Below are 24,068 nucleotides of genomic sequence, written 5' to 3'. Positions count from 1 at the left end.
CATGCCTTATATATCATGTACTGTAGTACGCCGCTAGATTAAAACTGACGTGGAAAGGTAACACATGCCCACCGAAAGCTCTTTTTTGAGAGCCCAGGTGGTCGTGTGGTCTAGCGGGACGGCTGCAGTGCAGGCGATTTGGTGTCACGATATCACAGTAGCATGGGTTCGAATCCCTGCGAGGGAAGAACCATAAATTTGCGAAAGCAAATTTACAGATCTAACATTGTTGGGTTGATGTTTAGACGAGTTGTATATACATTATGTACACAGCCATGTATCACCACCATTGATGGCGATCCGATGGATACATCTGTTGTAAGGTTGTCACTGACTCAGACGTACTTATAAATATAATTATTTTCTGTGACTGTATCTTACATTAATTTGTAGGATCCTTTACTATAGAAAATTTAGCTGATCTGTAACAATAACATCTTCATGCCTTATATATCATGTACTGAAGTACGCCGCTAGATTAAAACTGACGTGGAAAGGTAACACATGCCCACCGCAAGCTCTTTTTTTTAGAGCCCAGGTGGTCGTGTGGTCTAGCGGGACGGCTGCAGTGCAGGTGATTTGGTGTCACGATATCACAGTAGCATGGGTTCTAATCTCGGCGAGGGAAGAACCACAAAAGCAAAGCAAATTTACAGATCTAACATTGTTGGGTTGATGTTTAGACGAGTTGTATATGCATTATGTACACAGCCATGTATCACCATCATTGATGGCGATCCGATGGATACATCTGTTGTAGGGTTGTCACTGACTCAGACGTACTTATATATATATACAGATACAAGTACGTCTGAGTCAGTGACAACCCTACAACAGATGTACATATATATATATATAACTCGTCTAAACATCAACCCAACAATGTTAGATCTGTAAATTTGCTTTCGCAAATTTTTGGTTATTCCCTCGCCGGGATTCGAACCCATGCTACTGTGATATCGTGACACCAAATCGCCTGCACTGCAGCCGTCCCGCTAGACCACACGACCACCTGGGCTCCCAAAAAAAGAGCTTTCGGTGGGCATGTGTTACCTTTCCACGTCAGTTTTAATCTAGCGGCGTACTACATTACATGATATATAAGGCATGAAGATGTTATTGTTACAGATCAGCTAAATTATCTATAGTAAAGGATCCTACAAATATATATGCTTGCGTGTGTTTTTGTAGCAGTGCATATTGTGTCTGATGTTCCGTGGTTGTCCACTTACATTGTATGTATTCTCTAGGGTTTGGTTTTTTATCCGGATTATTTGATTTATGACTATTTAACAGCGGTATACTTCATTTGTCTTTATTTAGACTTTACTGTACAACATAAAATTAGAAAATGTTCAGATGTTTTTAACGAATTCAACCATTTACTGTGTTAGATTGAAGGAAACACAATGCTTTTTAGCATCGAAGATTAATTTGGCGAACCTCGCTTTTTCCGAAGAATATCAATCCTTGTATTCATAGATACATTGTCTTTTTGCCAAAGCAATGCGTATGATGTTGTTAACTTGCTATTCATTTTTCATACCTCTTTTTTTTTTTAAATCAAATATTAAGTCTTTAAAAACATGTTTATTATAAAACACGGATGTTTTTCCGAAACACAACCATTATTCAAAGTAGAAATACGGAAGCAGTTTTTGCGAATAACTTAATATGTAAAACTTTCAAATATTTCTCTTTGTCAATTGATTTCTTAAATGAAACAACAATAAAATTTCCAACTGCTTTCTATTATTTACGTATCCATTTTACATTGTCAAATGCTAATAATATGTAAAATTAGGATCAAAGACATAACAGAAAAATAATGTAGAAACTCATTGGTTGTTTAACACACAGACTCGTGTTCCATAGATATACATGATATAGGAAGATGTGGTATGAGTGCCAATGAAACAACTCTCCATCCGAATAAAAATTTATACAAGTGAACCATTATAGGTTAATGTACGACCTTCAACACGGAACCTAGTGTCACACGGAACATAAAGCTATACAGGTCCCTAAAAATTAGTAATGGAAAACCATTTAAACGGGAAAACCAACAGTCTTATTTATATAAAAACGAGAAATGTGAAACACGTATGAACTACATAAACTGACTACAACTACTGCACATTAGATTCCAGACATATTTGAACATTTGAACTTGTTTTGTAGTACATATAAATCCCAACAGTCAGATTGATTTGTAATATTCTCCTTTTTTATTACTATATCAGTCATTTCAAAATAAAGTACTAATTCGGAATCTGAACTTTTCGAAAAAAAAGTTAAAATAAATGCAAATTAACTTAAAAAACCAATAGCATATTGATTTGTTAATATTTTTTCAAAATATGCAATCTTACCAACACCTGAGAAAATTTTATTTTAAAATTGTGTGCTAGCTTGTGTCAGATTTTGTCCATCCTGTTACTTTTTTTAACTGATGGCAAAAGTGATAATAGTAAAGAAAATACCCAATGAAAAGTGTGGCTCACATTTGCATAGCAGAGTTCATTTGAAATCACATTTACATTTATCATTTAATATGTAGATTACCAACAAAAAAATATGCAGGTAGTCGTTCAGGAAAATCATTACATTTCTTGTTTTTCAAACACAAAAATATTGTGGAGACAGTGGCTTTGAAAAATTACTATTATGTCCCTTTTTAATGATACTGACAGGAAACTTAGTCAATAGATCAGTTATATTGATTGTAAAAATTATTTTACACATTTTTTGGGGTAACAGGAACGAACAAAGGCGGTAACAGGGAGGACAAAGTGGTAACAGTAGAGACAAAACATAATTTGGGTCACGAAAATCAATAACAAAAAACTGGATTTTGATTTTCATATGGATACGAACGGGTGATATAAGTATCTAAACATCATACACGAACCATTTATACGTGTATCAACCCTTTCCGGGTCAAACAAACAAAACAAAACAAAAACAAATAAAAAAATTGGTATTGGTGGTTTTTTTTTTTTTCGCTTCATATGAAGTAAGATTTGGTTGCCGCAAGTCGTAAAAATCAGTACATAAGATGACATGCCTTTCTGTGAACTACCGCTTTTAAGACCAAGTTCAGCATGTTGGTTCTTATTCATTTATCATATTCTCTTCCTGGATATGCCTTTAAGTGCACTACTGGAGGCTAACCAATCACAAGAACAACCACCCATCGTACCGTCTTTGAGAAGGTTTAAGATGTAGACGTAAAAAGAAAAACTAATTTCATATATTATAAACAGGAGGACATGTTAAAGAACACAACAATACAATTGAACGGAAATTAAAAATATTTTTTCTTATTGTCAAAAAAAAGGGGGGGGGGGAGTATGTCATTATGAAAATGATAAAAATGAATAATACACACAGATTTGCCGCTGGTGTGCGTATTTACATTTGGAATGGGAAATATATCAATGACCTGCAACTTTAAGAAGACAATAAATCAATGGGTAGAAATTCTTATATCAATTAATGGGTCGACCCATACGTACATGATGTGCACCTACTGTAGACTTAAATTGGTGTTCTTATATTTGTATCTCCTAATATCATCTCATTTAAGTATGATAGTGGTAGCTGTGACATATATATGTGGCGGAGAAGGGATTTTCACATTGTTATTTTATGAATAGGGCAGGGGAGTTCAAACCACAACCGGAGGTATAATATACCCACATTTATATGTTGTGCAACCCCCCTTTTTAAAATAAAAAAAAACATTCTTTTGTTTTTAATAAGTGTTGCTGTCGTCTTGCAAGGTCTGTATCTCTATTTGCCTGTAACGAGAAAGTATCATGTCTCTAAGAAACCAGTACAAATGTTGGCAAAATATGATAATAGTTTTACAACCCAAGCAGAACAAAATAACACATCAAGGAACAAAATGAACCAAATTAGGTTCAGGTACTAAAGAAAACATTTAAGTACAAATCGCAAAGGGTAAAGCAGTCAAAGGGTATTGAAAAGAAACAATGCGTATTCTATATGACACGCTTGAATAATAGCTGTACAGTAATATCGGCAACTGAATTTTAAATAAAAGTTGCACAATTAATTTTGTCCATCCTGTTACCAGTCAAGGTAGCACTTGACTTGTTCTAGAAATACCTCAATACAAATGTACATTTAATGAATTAATATACCGTACGGTAATAAATATATGTAACAATTTATTTGCGATAATGTAAGAGGCATTTTGAGTTATCTTACAAAGTATGTCTATCCTGTTACCACTTTTGTCCCTCCTGTTACCACTGTATTTGTAACAGGAAGGACAGTAACAGGATGGAAAAATTAGTACATAACTTAAATTGATTTTAAAATAGTCGCTCCCTAATAATTGATGTAGTGTTTTGATACTTCCGGCCCATGCCTAAGTTACGGTAACAAGCGTTTCATTAGTCTTATGCAATAAAAAATTATATATCAACTAGTAACATTAAAGACATTACAAAAAGGTACGCATACATCAATACCTACCGATCTTTTGATTCTGATCACCAAAATCTTTCCACATAAAAAAAATCACCATGTCGTTACGTCCTGTATCCACGCCTACGACGTCACCATAAAAAACCGCAGTTATTTTAAGGAGAAACTAGTTTTATTCCGTAAACAAATAAATAGTAACAGGAAGGACAAATATTGATGAACAGACATTACAGGGACTGTGGAATAAAAGTTGTCATGATTTGAAACATGGAAAGTTTATTTTGTTCAATTATGATGTTACTAAATGAAGAAAAATCATTCTGTTTACCTTTAAATGCGGTTTTATGTACAGAATTTTCATACTTCAACGAATATAAAAAAAAATATGAATCTTTTTGCACACTAATATTTGCATGTACTATCTTGCACAATATGTAAACTCTAATGTTAAATTAAAAAAAATATGTCAAACTTACAAATGAAACAGACAATAGACAATAACCGCAAAATGTACATTTTTTAAATGACTGATCTAATAAATCAGAAGTTAAAATTTGCATACATTCAAATTGTACAAATAATTATCAAAGGTACCAGGACTATAATTTAATACGCCAGACGCGCGTTTCGTCTACATAAGACTCACCAGTGACGCTCAGATCAAAACAAAAAGGGTCACACATACTTTATCAGCACTAAATCCATCTAAACATCGTGGTTTTACCATTTGACCATATCTATAAAGTTCGATTATGTTTTTATTTTTCCATTTACATTTGAAACCCCCTTTATTTATATATCAATCGAATCACGCACACTTAAAATCCTTTAAATATTCATAGATTTAGAAAATTATGCAAATGAGACAAACCATTACTGCAACACTATTACTGAAACACTAATGGGATTTTGACTTTTGATCTTCATAGTTCACCACAATCTAGTGTGGCATGGTTCATGTTTTTTAAAATGTAAAAGGAAAGTTTTCATGAACATAATATCAATTCTATGAAACCGTCAAAACTATTTGGTGACAGTATGTCACAGATTTTATTAAACTCTGTTCAATATCTAATAATGACCAAAGAAAATGAAAAAAAAGTGTTTAATTGTTTTTTATAGCAACGGTTGCCATGGAAATCTAGTCCATATATCTGCTAATTTTGCAATTGACAGAATTGCAAATAAACTTATGAAAGTTATAAAAAGTTAGAGTATTTTCTGATGATTTTAAGCCTAACATACCCAGGTTTATCCTCGAACATGTCTGGAATAGACCATTTTACATTTGGGCAACAGCAAATAAAATAATTGTCAATTATTTGCACAGCATATTGTTGACCACCACGCTTTGAAAGATCTAAACATTGTTTCATAGATGTAAATACTATTGCCATGTCGAGGCTTGCCATCTATAACCGGAGCATAGGCTACAGCCGAAATTTTAGATTTAGCCTTTTGTTAGATCCGGTCCTAAATGGATCAATTTGTTCAGTGCTTTCTGCAGAAAATGAAATCGAATCTACGTTTTGTCTAGACAGAAGTCGCAGATATACCAATTACAAGAAGGATATACATGTATCTCGGGTTTCGACACACTCTTCCAATAAACATTAAAATAACGAGGAGGTTCGTACCGTTCTGTCGGCTTGTCGGAAGGTAAACATGCCATAAGATTGGTTTTTGAATCATTCAAGGTCAAAGATTTTTCTTGTTCCCGTTAAACCTTTCTTGAACTTATGTAGGCGTTTGATGATTCGTTTTGATACTAAAATACAACTCTAGACATGGACAAAAAAATGATGGAGTGGAATGTAATTTTACCATCGATCGTTTTATCATTTAAGTCAATATTTTCTGTTCTCTCCTGTATAATACGACCACCTTTTCTAAATACAGCAATACCAGTGGGTGCATAGGACTTGTCTTGGATTCTGTCTATTTTCAAATTTGCTAAACTAGTCCGCCATCTACGTACTTCGGAATAGGATGCACAAAAACCATGAGAGTTTGGATTTTCAATAAAAATGTAAGAGCCAAACACATGGTGTCATTGGAATGCCAAAGCATGATGAAATGGGGTCAACCGGTTTTTGTTCAAAGCAGGCATGCATTCTGGTCTTGCCAGGACTTTTCGAAGTTTGTCGACAGGAAGTTTGGAAACTTTACTACAATCTTTCAATGAGCATCAGAATAACGAGGAGGTCCATATCATATTCATTGTACTATAATGCTAAGTTTAAAATCCTCATTAAAGTTAATTTATAAGAAATAATGACTTGGAATAGCTTCGAAACTTTACAAAAGAAAGTTTGAAACATTTTTATTAGGAAAATCATGAAATTATCAATGTAATCTAAATTTACGAATACTGTTAGCACTTCTTTAAAAATAATACAGAGTGTGCTTTCGCTGAACTAAGTGAAAATGGACAAAAATTAAAAGAAAAAAAAGTATTCTAGTTGAAAAATTATGAAAAAGACAAAAAATAAGTAACAAAATTCAATTTTTTCACATCTTTTTTTTTCTTTCCATTTTATAAAAGAACTGCACCGCATGAAATGTCTACGACTGGGCAAAACAGTTGGCTTAAGGTATTGGCTTTGCCAAAAAAAATCGTTTTTAGCCTGCAGGTATGCCGGTCCATTTAAATCGTAAAATAAGCACCTTTTTCTAAGACTTGATTTGTCACTCCACTAATAAATGGTCATCTACGGCCATGCAAATACAGTTCAATTTGAACGTTAAATAGATCACACTGTATTTAAAACTTTAAAGGGTAAAACATAATTTAAGAAAATCAAGCAACAAGGAATATTATAATAAAAGAAAAAAAGTGTTGCAGAAGGTTAAACCGTATCTGTCTCCGTCTAGCTATATATAGGTTTTGCTTATAATAGACAAATTATATAATAAGAGACTAGGATTGTGTCAGAGTAAAGACGCATTAGCTCCACTAAATTTCTGAATCTGACCTAGTTTGTTACTGTACATCATCTTATTATGGATCTGGGTTTGTTCATTTATGTGAATTACACATTTAATCATCGAAATGAATAAGCAAACAATCTGTTTTAGTTTTGTATTCCTTCTAACGAGACAATGTTAACAACATTTTTTGTAATACGTCACAAAATTTGTCTGTCGCCTAAACAAGTGTGGTATATGTTTTTCCTATCATAGTCCTTGCAAACAATTCCTAGTCAGTCATACGTAATACTTAATATCAATAGAAATTTCTATTTGACGTTGTGATTCTTGTATGACCATGGTTAGACATGTACATTGTATATATTTTCTGTGTTGACTTGAATGATGTATTACTATCCTTTATGTCACTGTCCCGTTATTGTTTTTTTTAAGTCGGCGACGCCTAACACCATCACCATCGCTATTTTAGATAAAAGGTGTTTAAGGTTCCCATGAAACAAAAGAGTTTTTTTTCAACACTTTTAGGAATTTTGGACCTCAGTGCTCTTCAACTTTGTTCTTTATTTGGCTTTCTAAAACTTTTTTGGATTCGAGCGTCACTGATGAGTCTTTTGTAGAAGAAACGCGCGTCTGGCGTATACATAAAATTTAGTCCTGGTATCTATGCTGAGTTTATTTTATACGCAACAAAGACTTACACGCTGAAAAATACATGTTATGTGATTTTATTTGGCAAATCTCGAGTAACATTTACGTCAACGTTGCTGATACGAGTAAATTCTTTTAAGATTCAGCGACCTCTAGTAGGATCTTTTAAAATTCAGCAACCTCTAGTACGAAGTCACGTTTAACCAATATTTGTACACACATTTACCAATGAATTGTTCAGACTGGACATAGCAGCGACGTAAGACGTCAACATCGTTAATTACATTGTCAAAACTTTCAATTTAACAACCAATCGTTCTATTTTCGGACAGATTGTCGAAACAATTAACTTCTTAGCCTTCATTTCAAACTTGTCTCTTTAATGAATGACAACAATTTATTTTGATTTTATTGAACCATAAAACTAATTTTTGACTCTTCACACTTGTGTCGCTGTAAATTAAATCCGCGAAGTGGATTATGTAAAATGTGAAGAGTCAAAAATTAGTTTTATGGTTCAATAAAATCAAAATAAATTATTGCCATTCATTATAAATAAATTTCTATAAAAAATAAGGCTCAAAGAACTTTTTATATGATTTATCTTGACAATAACAACATACACACATGTTGGCGTATGAATGCACAACGTCAGAGTGGGCGTGTCGCCATCAAAATTGATAACATTGAAAATAAAATTAAAAATTTTAACCAATCAGAAGACAGTAAATACACCAAATTTATTTATATGTATGTAAACAAAAAAACCTTTCTATAATCCCCATTTCGGTGGGGACCCGGTGATGTCGGTAACCCGCTTGAGGTAGGATACCATGACATTACCGTCTGCGAAGGATAGAAAACTTTCCAGCTCTTGTCTCGTAGTTCGCACTGAACGTACCACATTCTAGAAATAATATCATGAATGAACATTTAAAATTATTGAAAAGACGGACGTACACCCTGGTATTTCAGAAACGTTTTGAAGAAAAGTTAAAAAAATCAGTGATTGAAAATTCAAAACATTAAATATACTAAATGCTTTTGTCTCCATTTTGAGGGGGATCTTGTGTCGCTGTAAATTATTTAATTTAGTATAATTTTTCAATGGCAAATCAAGATTTGTTTCGCTGCCGTCAAATCAGCACTACTTAACATTTGTTTCGTATAAATGTATGATTAAATGTGTTTAGCACACCTGTTAAGTACATATCATTTTTCAAAATGTTTAAAACAATAGCATTTAAATGACACAGCGTCACTGATGAGTCTTATGTAGACAATACGCGCGTCTGGCGTACTAAGTTATAATCCTGGTACCTTTTATAACTAATTACATTTAACGAAACATTTCACAATTATTTTTAGTAATATAATTATCTAGTTAACAATTATGCCATCCACAATTTTTCAACTAGTTTCTTCAAGGTTTGATCGATAAAGATCTGCAATGAATGAAAAATGAAACCATTTATGATTAACAAAATCTGGGAAAAGGACCAACAAAATATTATTCAAAGGTTAATAGTTAATCAGAATATGTTGCCATACTGCAGTCGCATAAAACAAATGCAAATTGGGGATAAACACCCCAACCTTAAATGGTCGTTGCTCTTATTCTCTTATTTGTTTTCAACTAGCAATAGCTTCAGTTAATGCTAGATGCACGACTGGATAAGATGCACCCTAATGTCGTCAATCGGTTATAAAATCCAATCAGTGATGTATTTAATATTATATTCATAGAACATGCTTGGTGTGCAATCAGTTCCTAGTCAGCCATACTTAATATTTCATGAAAAATAATTTTCTATTTGAAGTTGTGATTATTGTATAAACATATTCAGACATGTTTAGTTTGTCTATAAAATTGAGAATGGAAATGGGGAATGTGTCAAAGAGACAACAACCCGACCAAAATAAAAAACAACAGCAGAAGGTCACCAACAGGTCTTCAATGTAGCGAGAAATTCCCGCACCCGGAGGCGTCCTTCAGCTGGCCCCTAAACAAATATATACTAGTTCAGTGATAATGAACGCCATACTAATTTCCAAATTGTACACAAGAAACTAATATAAAAATAATACAAGACTAACAAAGGCCAGAGGCTTCTGATTTGGGACAGGCGCAAAAATGCGGCGGGGTTAAACATGTTTGTGAGATCTCAACCCTCCCCCTATACCTCTAGCCAATGTAGAAAAATAAACGCATAACAATACGCACATTAAAATTCAGTTCAAGAGAAGTCCGAGTCTGATGTCAGAAGATGTAACCAAAGAAAATAAACAAAATGACAATAATACATAAATAACAACAGACTACTAGCAGTTAACTGACATGCCAGCTCCAGACTTCAATTAAACTGACTGAAAGATTATGATTTCATCATATGAACCTCAGGCACAATCCTTCCCGTTAGGGTTTTAGTATCATACCATCATAACATATATGAGAAGAACATAACCCGTGTCATGCCAACAACTGTTTTTAGAATAAATGTCTTTAGTTCCGACGCAAAGACCTTATCAGTGACTCAATATTAACGCCAAAATATGCAATCTTTAATGACTTGACAATAGTATCGTAATTATATCCCTTCTTAATCAGTCTATTTAAAGGTTTTGTAAGTTTCTGAGGTGAATACTGACACCTTTGTGCTTTATAAAGAATATTTCCATAAAAAATTGGATGTGAAATACCTGAACGTATAAAAAGTCTGCATGTTGAGCTATATTTACGAATGATGTTTTTATACCGATGATAAAATTTAGTAAAAGTTTTGACTAGTTTGTGATATCGAAAACCCTGGTGTAATAATTTTTCAGTAATACATAAATTTCTCTCGTTAAAATCTAAAACATTGTTACAAACACGAGCGAATCGTACAAGTTGAGATATATAAACACCGTAAGATGGTGACAAGGGAATGTCACCATCTAAAAACGGATAATTAACGATAGGAAATGAAAAATTATCCCTTTTATCATAAATTTTAGTATTCAGCTTTCCGTTAGTGATATAGATATCAAGATCGAGGAAAGGGCAGTGGTCATTATTAGTATTAGCTTTTATTATTTAAAGTAAGTTCAGCAGAATAAATTTCATTAATATACACACTGAAGTCGTCATTATTGAGAGCCAAAATATCATCCAAATATCTAAAAGTATTATAAAATTTGTTTATCAAATGTTGTTTTGATGGGTCTTTGCTTATTTTTGTCATAAATTGTAACTCATAACAATACAATACTATGTTGACTTTGAGAATATATTACTATCCGTTAATTCACTATCTCACTTTTGATTTTATTAGTCGTTGACGCCAGAAAACATCACCATTGCCCTATTAGATATAATGTGTTTTAGGTTCCCATGAAATAACTATTTTTTTGAAACGCAGCTTTGACTAAAACACTGAAAAATATATGTTGTAGGCTTTTTTGGCAAATCTCTAGTTACATATAGGTCTACGTTTATGATAGGAGTTAAATCTTTTAAAATTTATCAACCTCTGGTAGGATCTGTTAAAATTCAGCGACCTCTAATATGATGTGTGTCACTTTTTTAACCAATGTATAGACCATTGAATTGTTCAGTCTGAACATTGCAGCGACATCAGCACGGTTAGTATCGTTGATTCCATTGTCATATCTTTCAATTTAACAACAAATTGTTCCACTGCCAGACACTTTACCTTTGTAAAACAATAAACCTCTATAGCATTCATGTCTAACTTGTTTCTAGGAGTGTTAACAAAATTTTTTCTATAATCCCCATTATTTCCATGATAGACAAATTAATCTAGACTAACATAAGACTGTATCAGGATTGAAAAATGCATGCAGTCGCTTCAAAAATTTGAATAATGAATACATTATTTTTCTTTTTCTGTTATTTAGTTAAGAACTTTTAAGTTTATTATTAGTAAAATCTTTCACATTACGTTAACAAATACGTTTATAACCTTTCATGTACACAATGTTATAAACAAAGTCTAATAAACTCGACATAATCCGTGTTGTCATAGTAATACGGCGCGTAAAGGTTAATGTCCTCTTCAATTCTGATCCACACACGAAGACAGAAGCCTGGTTTATGATATGCAGCAACACATGTGAAGTCAGGTCTACTTGTACATGAACTTTGACAATAGGTGGCGGTAATTGATGTCGGTGACCCGGTTGTAGTAGGATACCATGACATTAACGTCTGCGGAGGATAGAAATACTTCCCAGCTCTTGTCTCGTAGTTCGCACTGTACGTACCACATTCTAGAAATAACATCATGAATAAACATTAAAAATTGTTAAAATGAAGGACGTACAACTGCAATTTCCGAAACCTAATTGAAGAAAAACAGAAAATCAGTGATTGAAGATTTAAAACATAAAAGATACTAAATGAGTGTGTCTCTATGTTGAGAGGGATCTTGTGTCACTATAAATTTTTTAATACCTATAAGAATTGTTATTCAGTATGCAGCGTTTTTAAAGTATCAACAGAAAATACGGGAACGATATATTATAATGTAGAACCTGCCCTTTTATCATGTTTATAAAACCATTAAAAAAATGTGAGATAAATATTCGAATCAAAATTATTGGTAGGCAAATTATACGGCTGCATTGTACACTTATTGTTATCTTACTGTGACATGGATCACTTGGAGTTGACCATGTTCCATTGCCTTGACAACTGATACTTCCAGTATTTGTAATTGACTCAAATCCGGGAACACATTGATAAGGTATAATATCACCAGCTTTGGCGTTAGTCTGCAGTGGCGTGAATGTTGCACCAACAACTGTTATACTATTGGTACATGTCACAACTGTAAGTAAAAGAAATATTGCTTTATTGTGTATTTTCCGTCAGTGTCAATGGGACAACTCTTCATCCAAGTCACAATTTGTAAAAGTAAATCAGTATAGGTAATAGTACGGCATTCAATACGGAGCCTTAGCTCACACCGAACATCAAGCTTATAGTGTAAAATCACAACATAGATTAATGTTTAATTCGGTTTATAGCTTTTTCTTAAAATCAATGTTTTACGTTCTCGAAAGTCATAAGCATTCTGTTCACATATGCTGGTTTAAGATTGTTGCTGTGCATCAATCTTGTCATATACATATGTTTTTGTTTTTTTATACTGTTGTTCCTGTAGCGAGATACAATTACGTGCATTTAAACATAGTGATGCGTTGAAACCTTGAAATAACAATCTTTATCTTACCAAGAATATTATATTTAGGTTCACTTCCAACTAGCTTTAAACAGGATTTCAATAGTCCAATTAAAATACGGTTAAAATCTAAAAAGATAGGCATTTGATTTGCAATGTGCTTTGAACATAATAAACATAGTCTTAAAAAAAAAGGATTTCAGTAATGTTACAAATAATCATTCATTTTAGTACGATTGTGCTTCATCGGTTAAAGCTTGTGTCTATACTAATTAACAGTGTGTTTTCTTTGGTGTTATGTATCTTATTTAGAATGTTAACATGAACTAGTATCCATTATTTTTTGTTTCTTCTGCTGGGTATCTTATGACCTGTTTTTTGCTGGCGATGCATTATCATGTTGAAGCAGTCCATTACAAGCTTTTAATTTATTTAGTATCTTGGTAATTTCTAATTTGAATAGCTAATTGCGCTGTTGCACAGCTTTTCAAAGAAAATAAAAAGATTTACATTTTAAGAGATTACAAGGTTGTATTTCATTTGGCATGAATATTCTGTTTCTTAAAACTTTTCACTTTTTGCTATGAGCACTCAACAAAACAGGCGGTCCGGAAATTACATCAAGTACAAAAAAATTTATATAAGTCTAAGCAAACCTAATATTTTTGTATTCATGTATCAAGTTAGTTAATATATGACAGTTGTTATTCATTTGTTTGAACAGTTTGAGCTTTTTGTTTTGCCATTTGATTATATATAGGAACTTATCGTTTCGAATATTCCTCGGAGTTTTTTTTTGTGAATTAACTTTTTTGTTTATGTACTATTATGCTTTATTTTCTTTGTTTGTATATCTTTGACGATTCATGTTAAGTATTACAGTGCTATTACATTGGTGTTTTAACACTAGTATACTATTATTATGTCCAAGTTAAGTAGTAGTTGTTCGTTGTTTCATTGTTTCGAGACGCAGCCGGGAACTTATATAGCTGCCCGAAGACCCAGTACGTTTGCACGTTGGCACAGTACAGGATCAACATAAAATCAGACCTTATAAAAACAATGATTTGAAATGAACACCAAAAGGTGACTGGCAACTAATATGATGTTATGAAGATAAAAACAAGATAAATTTGAATAAATTTGGCTGATTTAAATCTAAATGCAAAGAATTACACAGAAACTAATAATGTGAGAAGGACTATCCGTGAAATCCCTGTTTAATATCAGTTTGAGCCTCTCAACACGAATTATCTTTCACCGAAATGACCTCACTAATGTTCGTAAACAATATGGCAATATGCAGATTGAAACATTTGAAGTGCATGGAGTGACGAGTGAATAGGTATATGAAAGTCATTATCTCCCCATTACGGTAGCTTATTTTAACAATCATAAAATTGACAGCCATTTTAGAGTTGATATGCAGCTAATTTAGCTCTTGAATACCTACAAATTTAACCAAATATCATCAGTGTAATCCTCATATGCTAGTTATATTTTAAAAGACACATGTATCTACTAGCGATTGAGCAGCATTTACTGTACTGGTATGCATTTGATCAACTTCAAACAATTGTCTGGTTTGTTATCAGGTGGAATTTTTGAAAGTTCTTTAAATATTTAAAAAAATCTTTCTAAGTATATCTTGAAGGGCAGACTAAAAATGTTTAGAGGATGAAGGCCTACAGAATTAGATAACACACACACACAAATATATATATTTTAAAGATATGGGTTGATAAGATCCACTTGTCAAATCAGTCGTCAGGTACTTTTATTAATACAATTATTATTCGATCGTACTATATCTGTTATTAATTCACATTAGACAGGTATTTCACATAATCAATTTATTTCAGATTTTAGTATTGTAAATTTTCAATGTTATTAAATGAACCTGTGTAATCTTAATGTAAGACATGATAGATTCTAATGCGAGATGATGTATCAAATATATTTGCTTCACACATTTTCGTGACGAATAAATCAACTCAAACGCGCTCAAGCATTAAAGAATGCACTCCACATTCTCTTTTCGATTAAATCATTGCCAATTTTAGGATGTTTGCATAAAAGAATGTCCCAGCAGGGAAAGATGCAAAATACTGCTTTAAAAGAAATATCTATTATTCTTGTGATGATTTGTTTGGCGGAAGTATTATCATGTACAATGCAAATTCACTTGTATTTGAACATTTAACCATACACTTTTGTATGCAATTGGTATACAATTTAAAAGTTTACAAATATCTTAAAGCTCTATGATAAAATTTAGGTAAACACATATTCTATAAGATAAATTGAATCCTAAAATTCATGCACTTGAATCAAACTTGTAAAGTCCTTAGACACAGACGTAAACCATTCAGATAAACCAATTTCTCTTTTTACCTTGTCTGATAGAGAGATCCTTTTCTCTATTTTAATTCAAACTGGGTATCCGCCTGTTCAGATTTGTCAATATACAAAATTTATTTAAGAAAGACTATAACTTTATTGCAAACACGAGGCATTTGTTGACTCGAGTCTCCACTTTTTGAAAACAAAGTGATAGGACATTGCTCTAGAATTGGTCAGCTTGAAATATGTGAATAAACTGGGACACTATCGAAACATTCAGTTTCTTGTTATAAGGCCAACTATTTTGTTACAGCTGGAAATCTTAGTCTTGTACACTTATGATAATATGGAAAAACATCTAATATGATAGCTTACTGATCATATTTATTTGTCGATCATGCCACGGATTGTTATTCTCGTTCGCTACTTACATATTTACGTATGCAATAAAAGAAAAGGTATTTATTTTCATAATCTTAATCATATGAATAGGGTGGAGAAGGAATCATAGCAACACCCCAATCAATTAAGTAGTATTGTGAGCCCGTCTGAGATTACAAAACAACACAATTATCAAACGAATGTTTATCCTTTACAAGGCATGTTAGAAATTCCTCTGTTTATGTTTGGTATGATAACAAAAAAGTTTAACACTGAAATCTATTTCACTTCTGACTGCGTAATGATAAATTAACTTTAAAAAAGTGCCAATATATAAATACATGTAACATATAGCTGAGAGATTGAAAGAGTAGATTGTTACCCGATAATGCATTTTCACTAAGGTAATGCGGAGGTTGACAATGCGTTTTTAAGGGGCATAAATCTGTCTATCACCCTCTCAACTGGACGTTATTCAATTATTTGTTCTTATTGTTTTATTATTATGGTCGTCAACTTTTGAATTTAAAGAAAAAATACTTAACTTTGTCGTTATCCAAATAACAAACTAACAGTTATAAGAAAAACAACAGAAAGAAATAACGACACTTAAAGTGTATTTTGATGAAGATTTTTTTCTCTGATGCCAAAACGTCAACCATCACAATTGTCTTTAAATTTTTTATATACATACCATTCATTGCTCTTTTAATTATAAATTTAGATTTGCCTCGTCGTCGAGAGGGTGATATTCCCAAAACTGTCTTCTACTGAAGCAAACAAATTTACATCCTAGAGAACCCAAATAACGCAATGAATGGGAATATGTACCGATTATCAGGTTATCTGCATGCTGACATCGAGACATAATATGAAGCTTTTTGTCGAGTGAGCGTAGCGAACGAGATCAAAAAGCCTTCATATAATGTTGAGCAGCTGATATTTTACAATATCAATATGCAGATAATCTGATTATCGATTTGTTGGGCTATATTTGCGTTTTTCAGAAGTGTTTTCTTTGTTTCACCAGCACACAAAAGATGACTTGATAAGTTCGGGTCAAAGTTATTAACGTCGGTTTAAACATTATGACCTCGCTGATATGTCCGGGTCAAAGTTATTAAGGCCGGATCAACGAATTTGACGTCACAAAGACATGATACGGAATAATATTAAGAGCTGAACAGAGTGATATAGACAGTGGGACGACCGATAAAGTAAATTATCTCTCGTGTATCATCATTTTAAAATCTGACATTGAAGTATAGTTATTCTGAATATTTACCGTTTCTGCGTGCCTTATTTTGTATATTCTAAGCAAAACAATAATTTTTCACATACCATGCATATGTAGTATTTAAAAACGATGTGAAAGTGCAAAATAATTTTGTTTCAAAGATGTAAATTAAAGATAATTATTGAAATACAACACTCGAACTCGCTTGCTTATTTGAAATTGAATTTAACTCACAAGGGTAATATTTGATAAATTATTTATATATACAATTTTGTTATACAATGATCAAAGTCCTTTGAATACACACCGTGCAGTAACACCGTGTTGACATATTATATAGAATCGTGTTCATTTAATAAAATATTGAACAAATCAAATTATATACTGGTTGATAAGTTACGTAAAGAAGAGTTGATTCTATATCTCTTGGGTACATATTTTCCTTAGTGGTTAAACACAAAAAATTGATTATATCTAAAAGCAGAAAACTGTATGTAATGACTACTACTTTAAATCATATTAATTTTGTCCCGACAAATGAGCAATTCAGATAGCGTATCTGATTATGTTTTCCAGAATGAAGGGAGCTTAAGCTTTGGTATTCATGTATAATGTGGAGAAATTAAGCACAAGTAATGACTGCTTTTTTTTTAGACTTCGGTCTTTTCGTGTTCCCATAGGCATTACAAAACCTAATAAATATGTACAAATAAAAATGTTGATGACATAGGTATCCTATATTCAGAAAATGTCAAAGATATATAATTAACATGAACTTTTGGGACGCATAATTTCATTATTATTAAGATTAACAATATGCTGTATGAATACAATTGTAATTACATTTTTGTACGCTGATTTAATGCTTGTTGACCTTTGAAAAATTCAATCGAATTTCTTTAAAACTGGCAATCAATAAAATACATGACAAGCAACGACAGTTATTGAGTTATGTGAACTATCATCAATACTTAAAGACATTATACATAGTCTGTCAGTCATTTTGAAAGTGACGTGCCCACTTCTAAGATGCACGACTGTAGATATATACAATGCAACTTCCTATAGAAACTCTGTTTAAGGCTCTAAATGAGCCAACTTTATTACAACATGTATAAACCTTTTTAATAACAGGTATCCAAGAATACAAATTTAACATGTGATACAATTCATCTTGAAGATTGAAACTTGAGATGATATAAGATTGTGCGTCAAATTGTCACCATTTCTATGCTTTGAACTTCTAATAGTTTAAACTGAAATTACGTACTTCCCCTCCCCTCAGATTCACTGACGGTCTTCTTCAAACCTTAATTTTGTATTTATATTGGAAACATTTCAAAGATGTGTATCTTCGAGATAACGAATAGATATCCTTCATGTAACTTATAACTAATAAGCAATTTTAACCAAATATCTATGGACATAAAAGGATGTGAATCAGCTTTATCTATAAAGAAGATAATGGATAATTGAAAAATTTATCACGTGAATACTATCACGTGAATACTTTTATTTGATGACAGACAAGTTGGTCCAATTATATGATGGCAATCTGATTTGATAGTTTTACAAGCTGCAGACTGCACACTTAAATTGCTCTTCCATGAAACTCTTATCTGGCATAACACACACATTGTAGTTCCAAGTGTCTACGATGGACTTGTCAACAAGACGTAATGAGTTAAGAAAAACATTGATGGCAAGTCAATTTTATCATAAACTAATCGTTATAAGAATTATAAGGTTGCTTACTCCTCTGTTTTAGAATGACCAACAATTATTTAAACACTGTCTGTATGGTTTGTCTTTTTACAGAGATAAATCATCAACAATTTGTAGGGAAATGTTTATTATTCAACATTGGCACCTACATTGTATTTCTTTTAAAAAGAGCATAGGAAAAAATCTTTTTATCTTTTCACAAATGGCTTTATAAAACTATTTGTTATTATCAAAATATAAAAAAGAAAGGTAGTGGTTAATGGAAACAAAATATTATTGACACTACATGGATAATCTAGAAGATTCCAAATACCTGTATATGTCAGTAATATCGAAAAATAATCAACTCGTGACCGAACATCACTGACCATAACTTCATGCTCTACGTTGAGTATGTTTCGGTATTTGATATTTTCGATTAGTAATTCTATTATTATCCGAACTTTGAATTTCGAAATTCTAAAATAATATAACTTAGAAAAGTACTTTCTTGCCCTTGTTATATTGTTAAGGCGAATATATGATAAGGTCATTCGGACATTTTTTTCTCCAGAAAATCAAAACGTTTTAAACATTTGTAGGATCCAGAGCCGCGATAGTCACGCTGAAGTGCGATGGTTAACACGCTGAAGTGCAAAGGTGGCATTGTGATGTTTATTTTTGCGTTGATAGCTGCGCTGAAGTGCGATGGTTAACACGCTAAAGAGAGATTGTTCACACGCTAAAGTACATGGTAAACACGCTAAAGTGCGATGGTTAACACACAAAAGAGCGATAATTAACACGCTGAAGGGCAATGGTGGCATTGTAAAACTTTTCGTTGATAGCTACGCTGAAATGCGATGGTCTGCCTGTGACATTGAGTATAAATGCAAAAGATCATGAACCATTTTAATTATATAGATAGGAGATTTATAAAGGAATCCAAAGAGCAAACAAAATATATAGGTCACGGTGCTTGTTTTTAAGATATTAGCGATTGATATTTTGGTGGGAAAATATTCTCTCTTGACTTTTCATAGCTTTATCATTGATAAGTTGAAATCCTCAAAAACTGTTCAAAAGTAATGAAAATGTTATTAAACTTTTACAGATGGCTTATTATTATACATGTAAAAGATTCACAAAAAGAAAAAATAGGGGTCACCGGACAATTTTTTTTTAAACCATTCAAATTGATAAAACCAGAGGATTCCGAAAACCTGACAAAAAATCTAAAACATGACAAGCCAACTTCATTAAGGGAGCAACCATTTAACTTTTAACTTTAAAAAAAATAAAAAGGGTGGTTAAGTGATTGTCTAAGTCAGAAAAGTCGGAAACAAATTTTACACTTTCACTCAAAATAGTTATAAGGCCACACCAATTTGATTCCTTGTTCGACGGACCCGCCCGCACCTGTTTTTCTCAAAGCAGATTTTTTTTATTTTTTTTATATTCCTGCTTCCCGCATCCGGAAATGTAATCATGTTCATTTCCCGCATCGTTTGTTTTTGTAAATTTACAGCCAGTAATATCAACAGTAAGGGGACACAATGAACGATTCCTCTTTCCATATGCCAGGACTCAAGTTTATCGTCACTCGTTTTTACCGGAAACCATCAGAATCTGGAATGGACTGCAATAACACATAGTAAGCTGCACAACCCTTGAATCATTCAAAAGTGGTGTGCAAGTGGTCCAGCTTCGATAGATTTAAACCTTGTTTTTATTGTTATTTAAAAAAAGTCATCGTTTTCACTGTAGATAATCCGCACTTACCGCACATTTGTTGTTCTCACATCGAACATATACATAAAACAGTACGATATTACTCCCCTGGGAGGCCTGTACTATAAAGGAAGAAGAAGAAAAAGAAACAAAACTATCCATAGCCGCTGCATGTTTATGCACCTGTCCTGATTGATTCAGGGTCATGTCGTTCAGCAGTTATCGTTTATTGATGTTGTTCATTGGTATTTTCCCGTTTGGATATATAAATTAGATCGTTGGTTTTCCTGTTTGAATTGTGTACGCTAATAATATTGGGGCCCTGTATAGCTTGTTGTTTGGTCTGTATCAAAGCCCTGTGTAAAAGGTCGTACTTTTACCTGTTTTTGTTATTCTCAGGTTAAGAACAACCCTCCCTCAGACAAGGAGTCATTTTACTGATGTAGAAAAGAAAATAGAAATACCTAGGATTTGTATAGTGCTTCTATTTAAAACCTTTGAAAACTTATAATTTTGTACTCAAAAAGAGGAGAGTTACATTATATTTTTAACATCTTTTTCTAAAAGAGGGGTCAACGTATTTTGAATAATATTAAACTGTTAAAGTAAATGTGTTAACATGGTTCAAGTCCAGGAATATTACAAAATTCCTGGACATGTTTTGACTTAATACGAGGCAAATGTATAGTTCTTTGAGAAAATATGACCCCTTTTGTCCAACAAATATATCATAACTTATATTGAACACTCATAAAACATAAAAAAAAAGGATATTAATAACATTAAGGGTTCGCCTTCAAACTGAATATGACTTAGATGGAGAATTGTCTCATTGTCAGTCACACATACATAACCAGATTTAATTAGTTCTTGGTGAACAGGGAAAAAATACTTCAGAAATTAAAGAAATGTCAAAGTACAAGTGATAAATCAAGTTGTAATATTGTCGAAACCTACCATTTTATGTTTACAAAAACAAATTATAATCGCTCGCCTATACTTTTCAGGCTTCGCCTCAAGAATTTGCAAAATACATATTTTTTTATTTAAATTTTCAAATCGCTCGCTCGCCCCAAATTTTGGAGTCCAAAAATCCATAGAACAAGAAATTAAATTGGTGTGGCCTAACTATAGTATAACGAATTTAAGCGTTCAAACATAGAATATTATTCAACGAGTGACCAAACATCATATTAATTAGTGCATGAGTTAATCATAAGTGTTGTACGGTCACGAGTTGAATATTATTCGATATCTGAATTGTTTCATTAGTTATTCTTTTTTGATATCGGCAAAAGGATTTTTTTCAAATCAAAGTCAAATATGTTAGAAACTATATTCTTTTCTATTCTTGTTCTTGGAAACACATTTTGTTTTATGACGTGAGAGGAGTGAAATAACCACGCCTTTTCCACATGTGAAACTATCGGTTTTTATTTGACTTGGAAATGTAATTAATTGTAACCATTAAGTTATAATAAAATTTCACACTATGAGATATTTGGGAAAACTGGATTTAGACCATTTGTTTTGTCAGTCGTAGCCTAAGATTTGACAACAGTAGTTGTAAACCAAATACTTTAAACTTGAATTTTGTTAGATATGATTATAAATTTTGGCAATGAACCGATTAGCCCACAGTAGTAGGGATTACGAATATATATTTGCAAAGTGCAAAAACAAAAATTTCAGGGTGCAGGTATTTATAATAGTACTAAGCAGGGTCCATCTCATTTAATTAATTTGAAATATTTTGACAAAACTAAGCAATTGCTCACAACAATTATTCAACGAAAAATTAAACTTATGGGAAGATGATAAATTCGGAAGTACATGAAGGGACAAGTTATGTTTATCTCGGCATAACATGTTTAAGACAATTAACACTGTAACCACGTGACTGTACATAATAAGGTAAAGTTCGATAATTCTATGACATCGTTGCGACTTTACAGTTACCGTCTCAGATCACTTTCTCATATTTGCTTACTAATAAAATGAATATATTTCCGAAATAATTCTACCTTTTTTACTTTCAATCGCCAAACTAATGATTTAAAAAAATATCCTCCTTCTTGTATGTGAAAAAATAAAAATATTCATTTATCTTTTAAAAACATCTGGTTTGTGAGACATATATAAATCAAATAAATGAAGATTAAACTGAGCTTTCTTCTAGGGTGCGCTTCTTTAGTAAGACGATTTGTTAAAGTAAGTATCAAAATGATATTTTTTCAAATGATATCAGAAGATGTGGTATGAGTGCCAATAGGACAACTCTCCATCCATATCACAATTTATAAAAGTAAACCATTATAGGTAAAGAATATAATAATGAAACATAAATAATAAACCACGGAGCCTTGACTCACACCGAACAACAAGCTATAATGACCCCAACACTTACTAGACGTGTAAAACCATTTAAAAAATGGCAACCGTAGTATACCATTGTTCGAATATCATAAATCGATCGAGAAAAAAACAAATCCGGGTTACAAACTAAAACTGAGGGAAACTCTTAAAATATAAGAGAAGAACTACGACACAACAGAAACCAAACATACAAATGTTACACACACAGAAATGAACTATAATATAACAATGGCCATTTTCAAACGGGAAAATCAACGGTCTAATATATATATACAGAAACCAGAATCTTTATGAACCACATCAACAAACGACAACTATTGAACATCAGACTCCTGCTTTAATGCTTCCAAATATGCTCCCTGGTCTGCAACACGAGTGAAATATCTTAACATAGAAAGACAGACTATAAAATATCAATTGAAAAGACATATTTTCACAAGTGGACAAGTGGGCAAATACTGAACCTTTGTTTATCTAGTTTTTGTTTAACTGAAAATAATAATCTATTATAAATATAATGTATCATATTTACCCGGTGCGTTCGCTTTAAAGTAACGCCAGTCAGGTGATACAACTGTAGACGTCAAATCATTCAGAATAGAAGTGACCAAATCACATTTCAAATTGTCTCGATGAAAGAAAAACGATTCACATCCACTGGTTTGGGAACACGATATTGCGCACTTAATAGAAGACACTGATCCTATTTCTAGAAGTATGTTTGAAGTACCAACACGATCATTAAAATTTAAATCTACGATGTATGTTTTTGACCATGCCTGTTGTATTCCTAAACATGCCATCAAACACCATAAAATCAGTATATTCCAAATATGCAGGTCTCGCAATTGAACTGATAGCATTTTTGCCATATTCATATTGATAAGTATCACAAGAGTATTACAATATCGTCCTGGTAAATGCTTAGATAAAATGACACTCAATGTGTTGAAGTAACTTGTATGATACAATCACGTTTGATGATATCTTCACTTCTCTTTTTACATCGCACATTGTTTAATTAGTATTTTATTTATTCATGAACTATATGTTTTGCTGTCTAATGATGAAAT

The 24,068-nt window shown here is 32.4% G+C and overlaps 1 protein-coding gene across 1 annotated transcript; it reads right to left on the bottom strand.

The window, feature by feature from the left end:
• Positions 1-12,019: 12,019 nt before the first annotated feature.
• LOC134700297 (uncharacterized) lies at positions 12,020-23,798 on the bottom strand. The gene is made up of 3 exons (XM_063561652.1): positions 23,528-23,798; positions 12,687-12,869; positions 12,020-12,309 (listed from the first exon to the last, which is right to left on the bottom strand). Exons 1-3 carry the CDS (start codon positions 23,796-23,798, stop codon positions 12,020-12,022), a joined length of 744 nt encoding a protein of 247 aa, XP_063417722.1.
• Between the last annotated feature and the right edge of the window lie 270 nt (positions 23,799-24,068).

This window comes from Mytilus trossulus, unplaced genomic scaffold, assembly GCF_036588685.1.
Source record: "Mytilus trossulus isolate FHL-02 unplaced genomic scaffold, PNRI_Mtr1.1.1.hap1 h1tg000128l__unscaffolded, whole genome shotgun sequence".
NCBI lineage: Eukaryota > Metazoa > Mollusca > Bivalvia > Mytilida > Mytilidae > Mytilus > Mytilus trossulus.
This window is presented reverse-complemented; position numbering and strand designations above follow the sequence as displayed.

Bases quoted from the DNA above. Each gene is read 5' to 3' on its own strand.
- LOC134700297 (XM_063561652.1), bottom strand. From the start codon at position 23,798: ATGGCATGTTTAGGAATACAACAGGCATGGTCAAAAACATACATCGTA. The intron at 12,870-23,527 runs GTAAATATGATA...TTTTACTTACAG, and splicing joins CTTTAAAGCGAACGCACCGG to TTGTGACATGTACCAATAGT. The intron at 12,310-12,686 runs GTAAGATAACAA...TGTTATTTCTAG, and splicing joins TCCAAGTGATCCATGTCACA to AATGTGGTACGTACAGTGCG.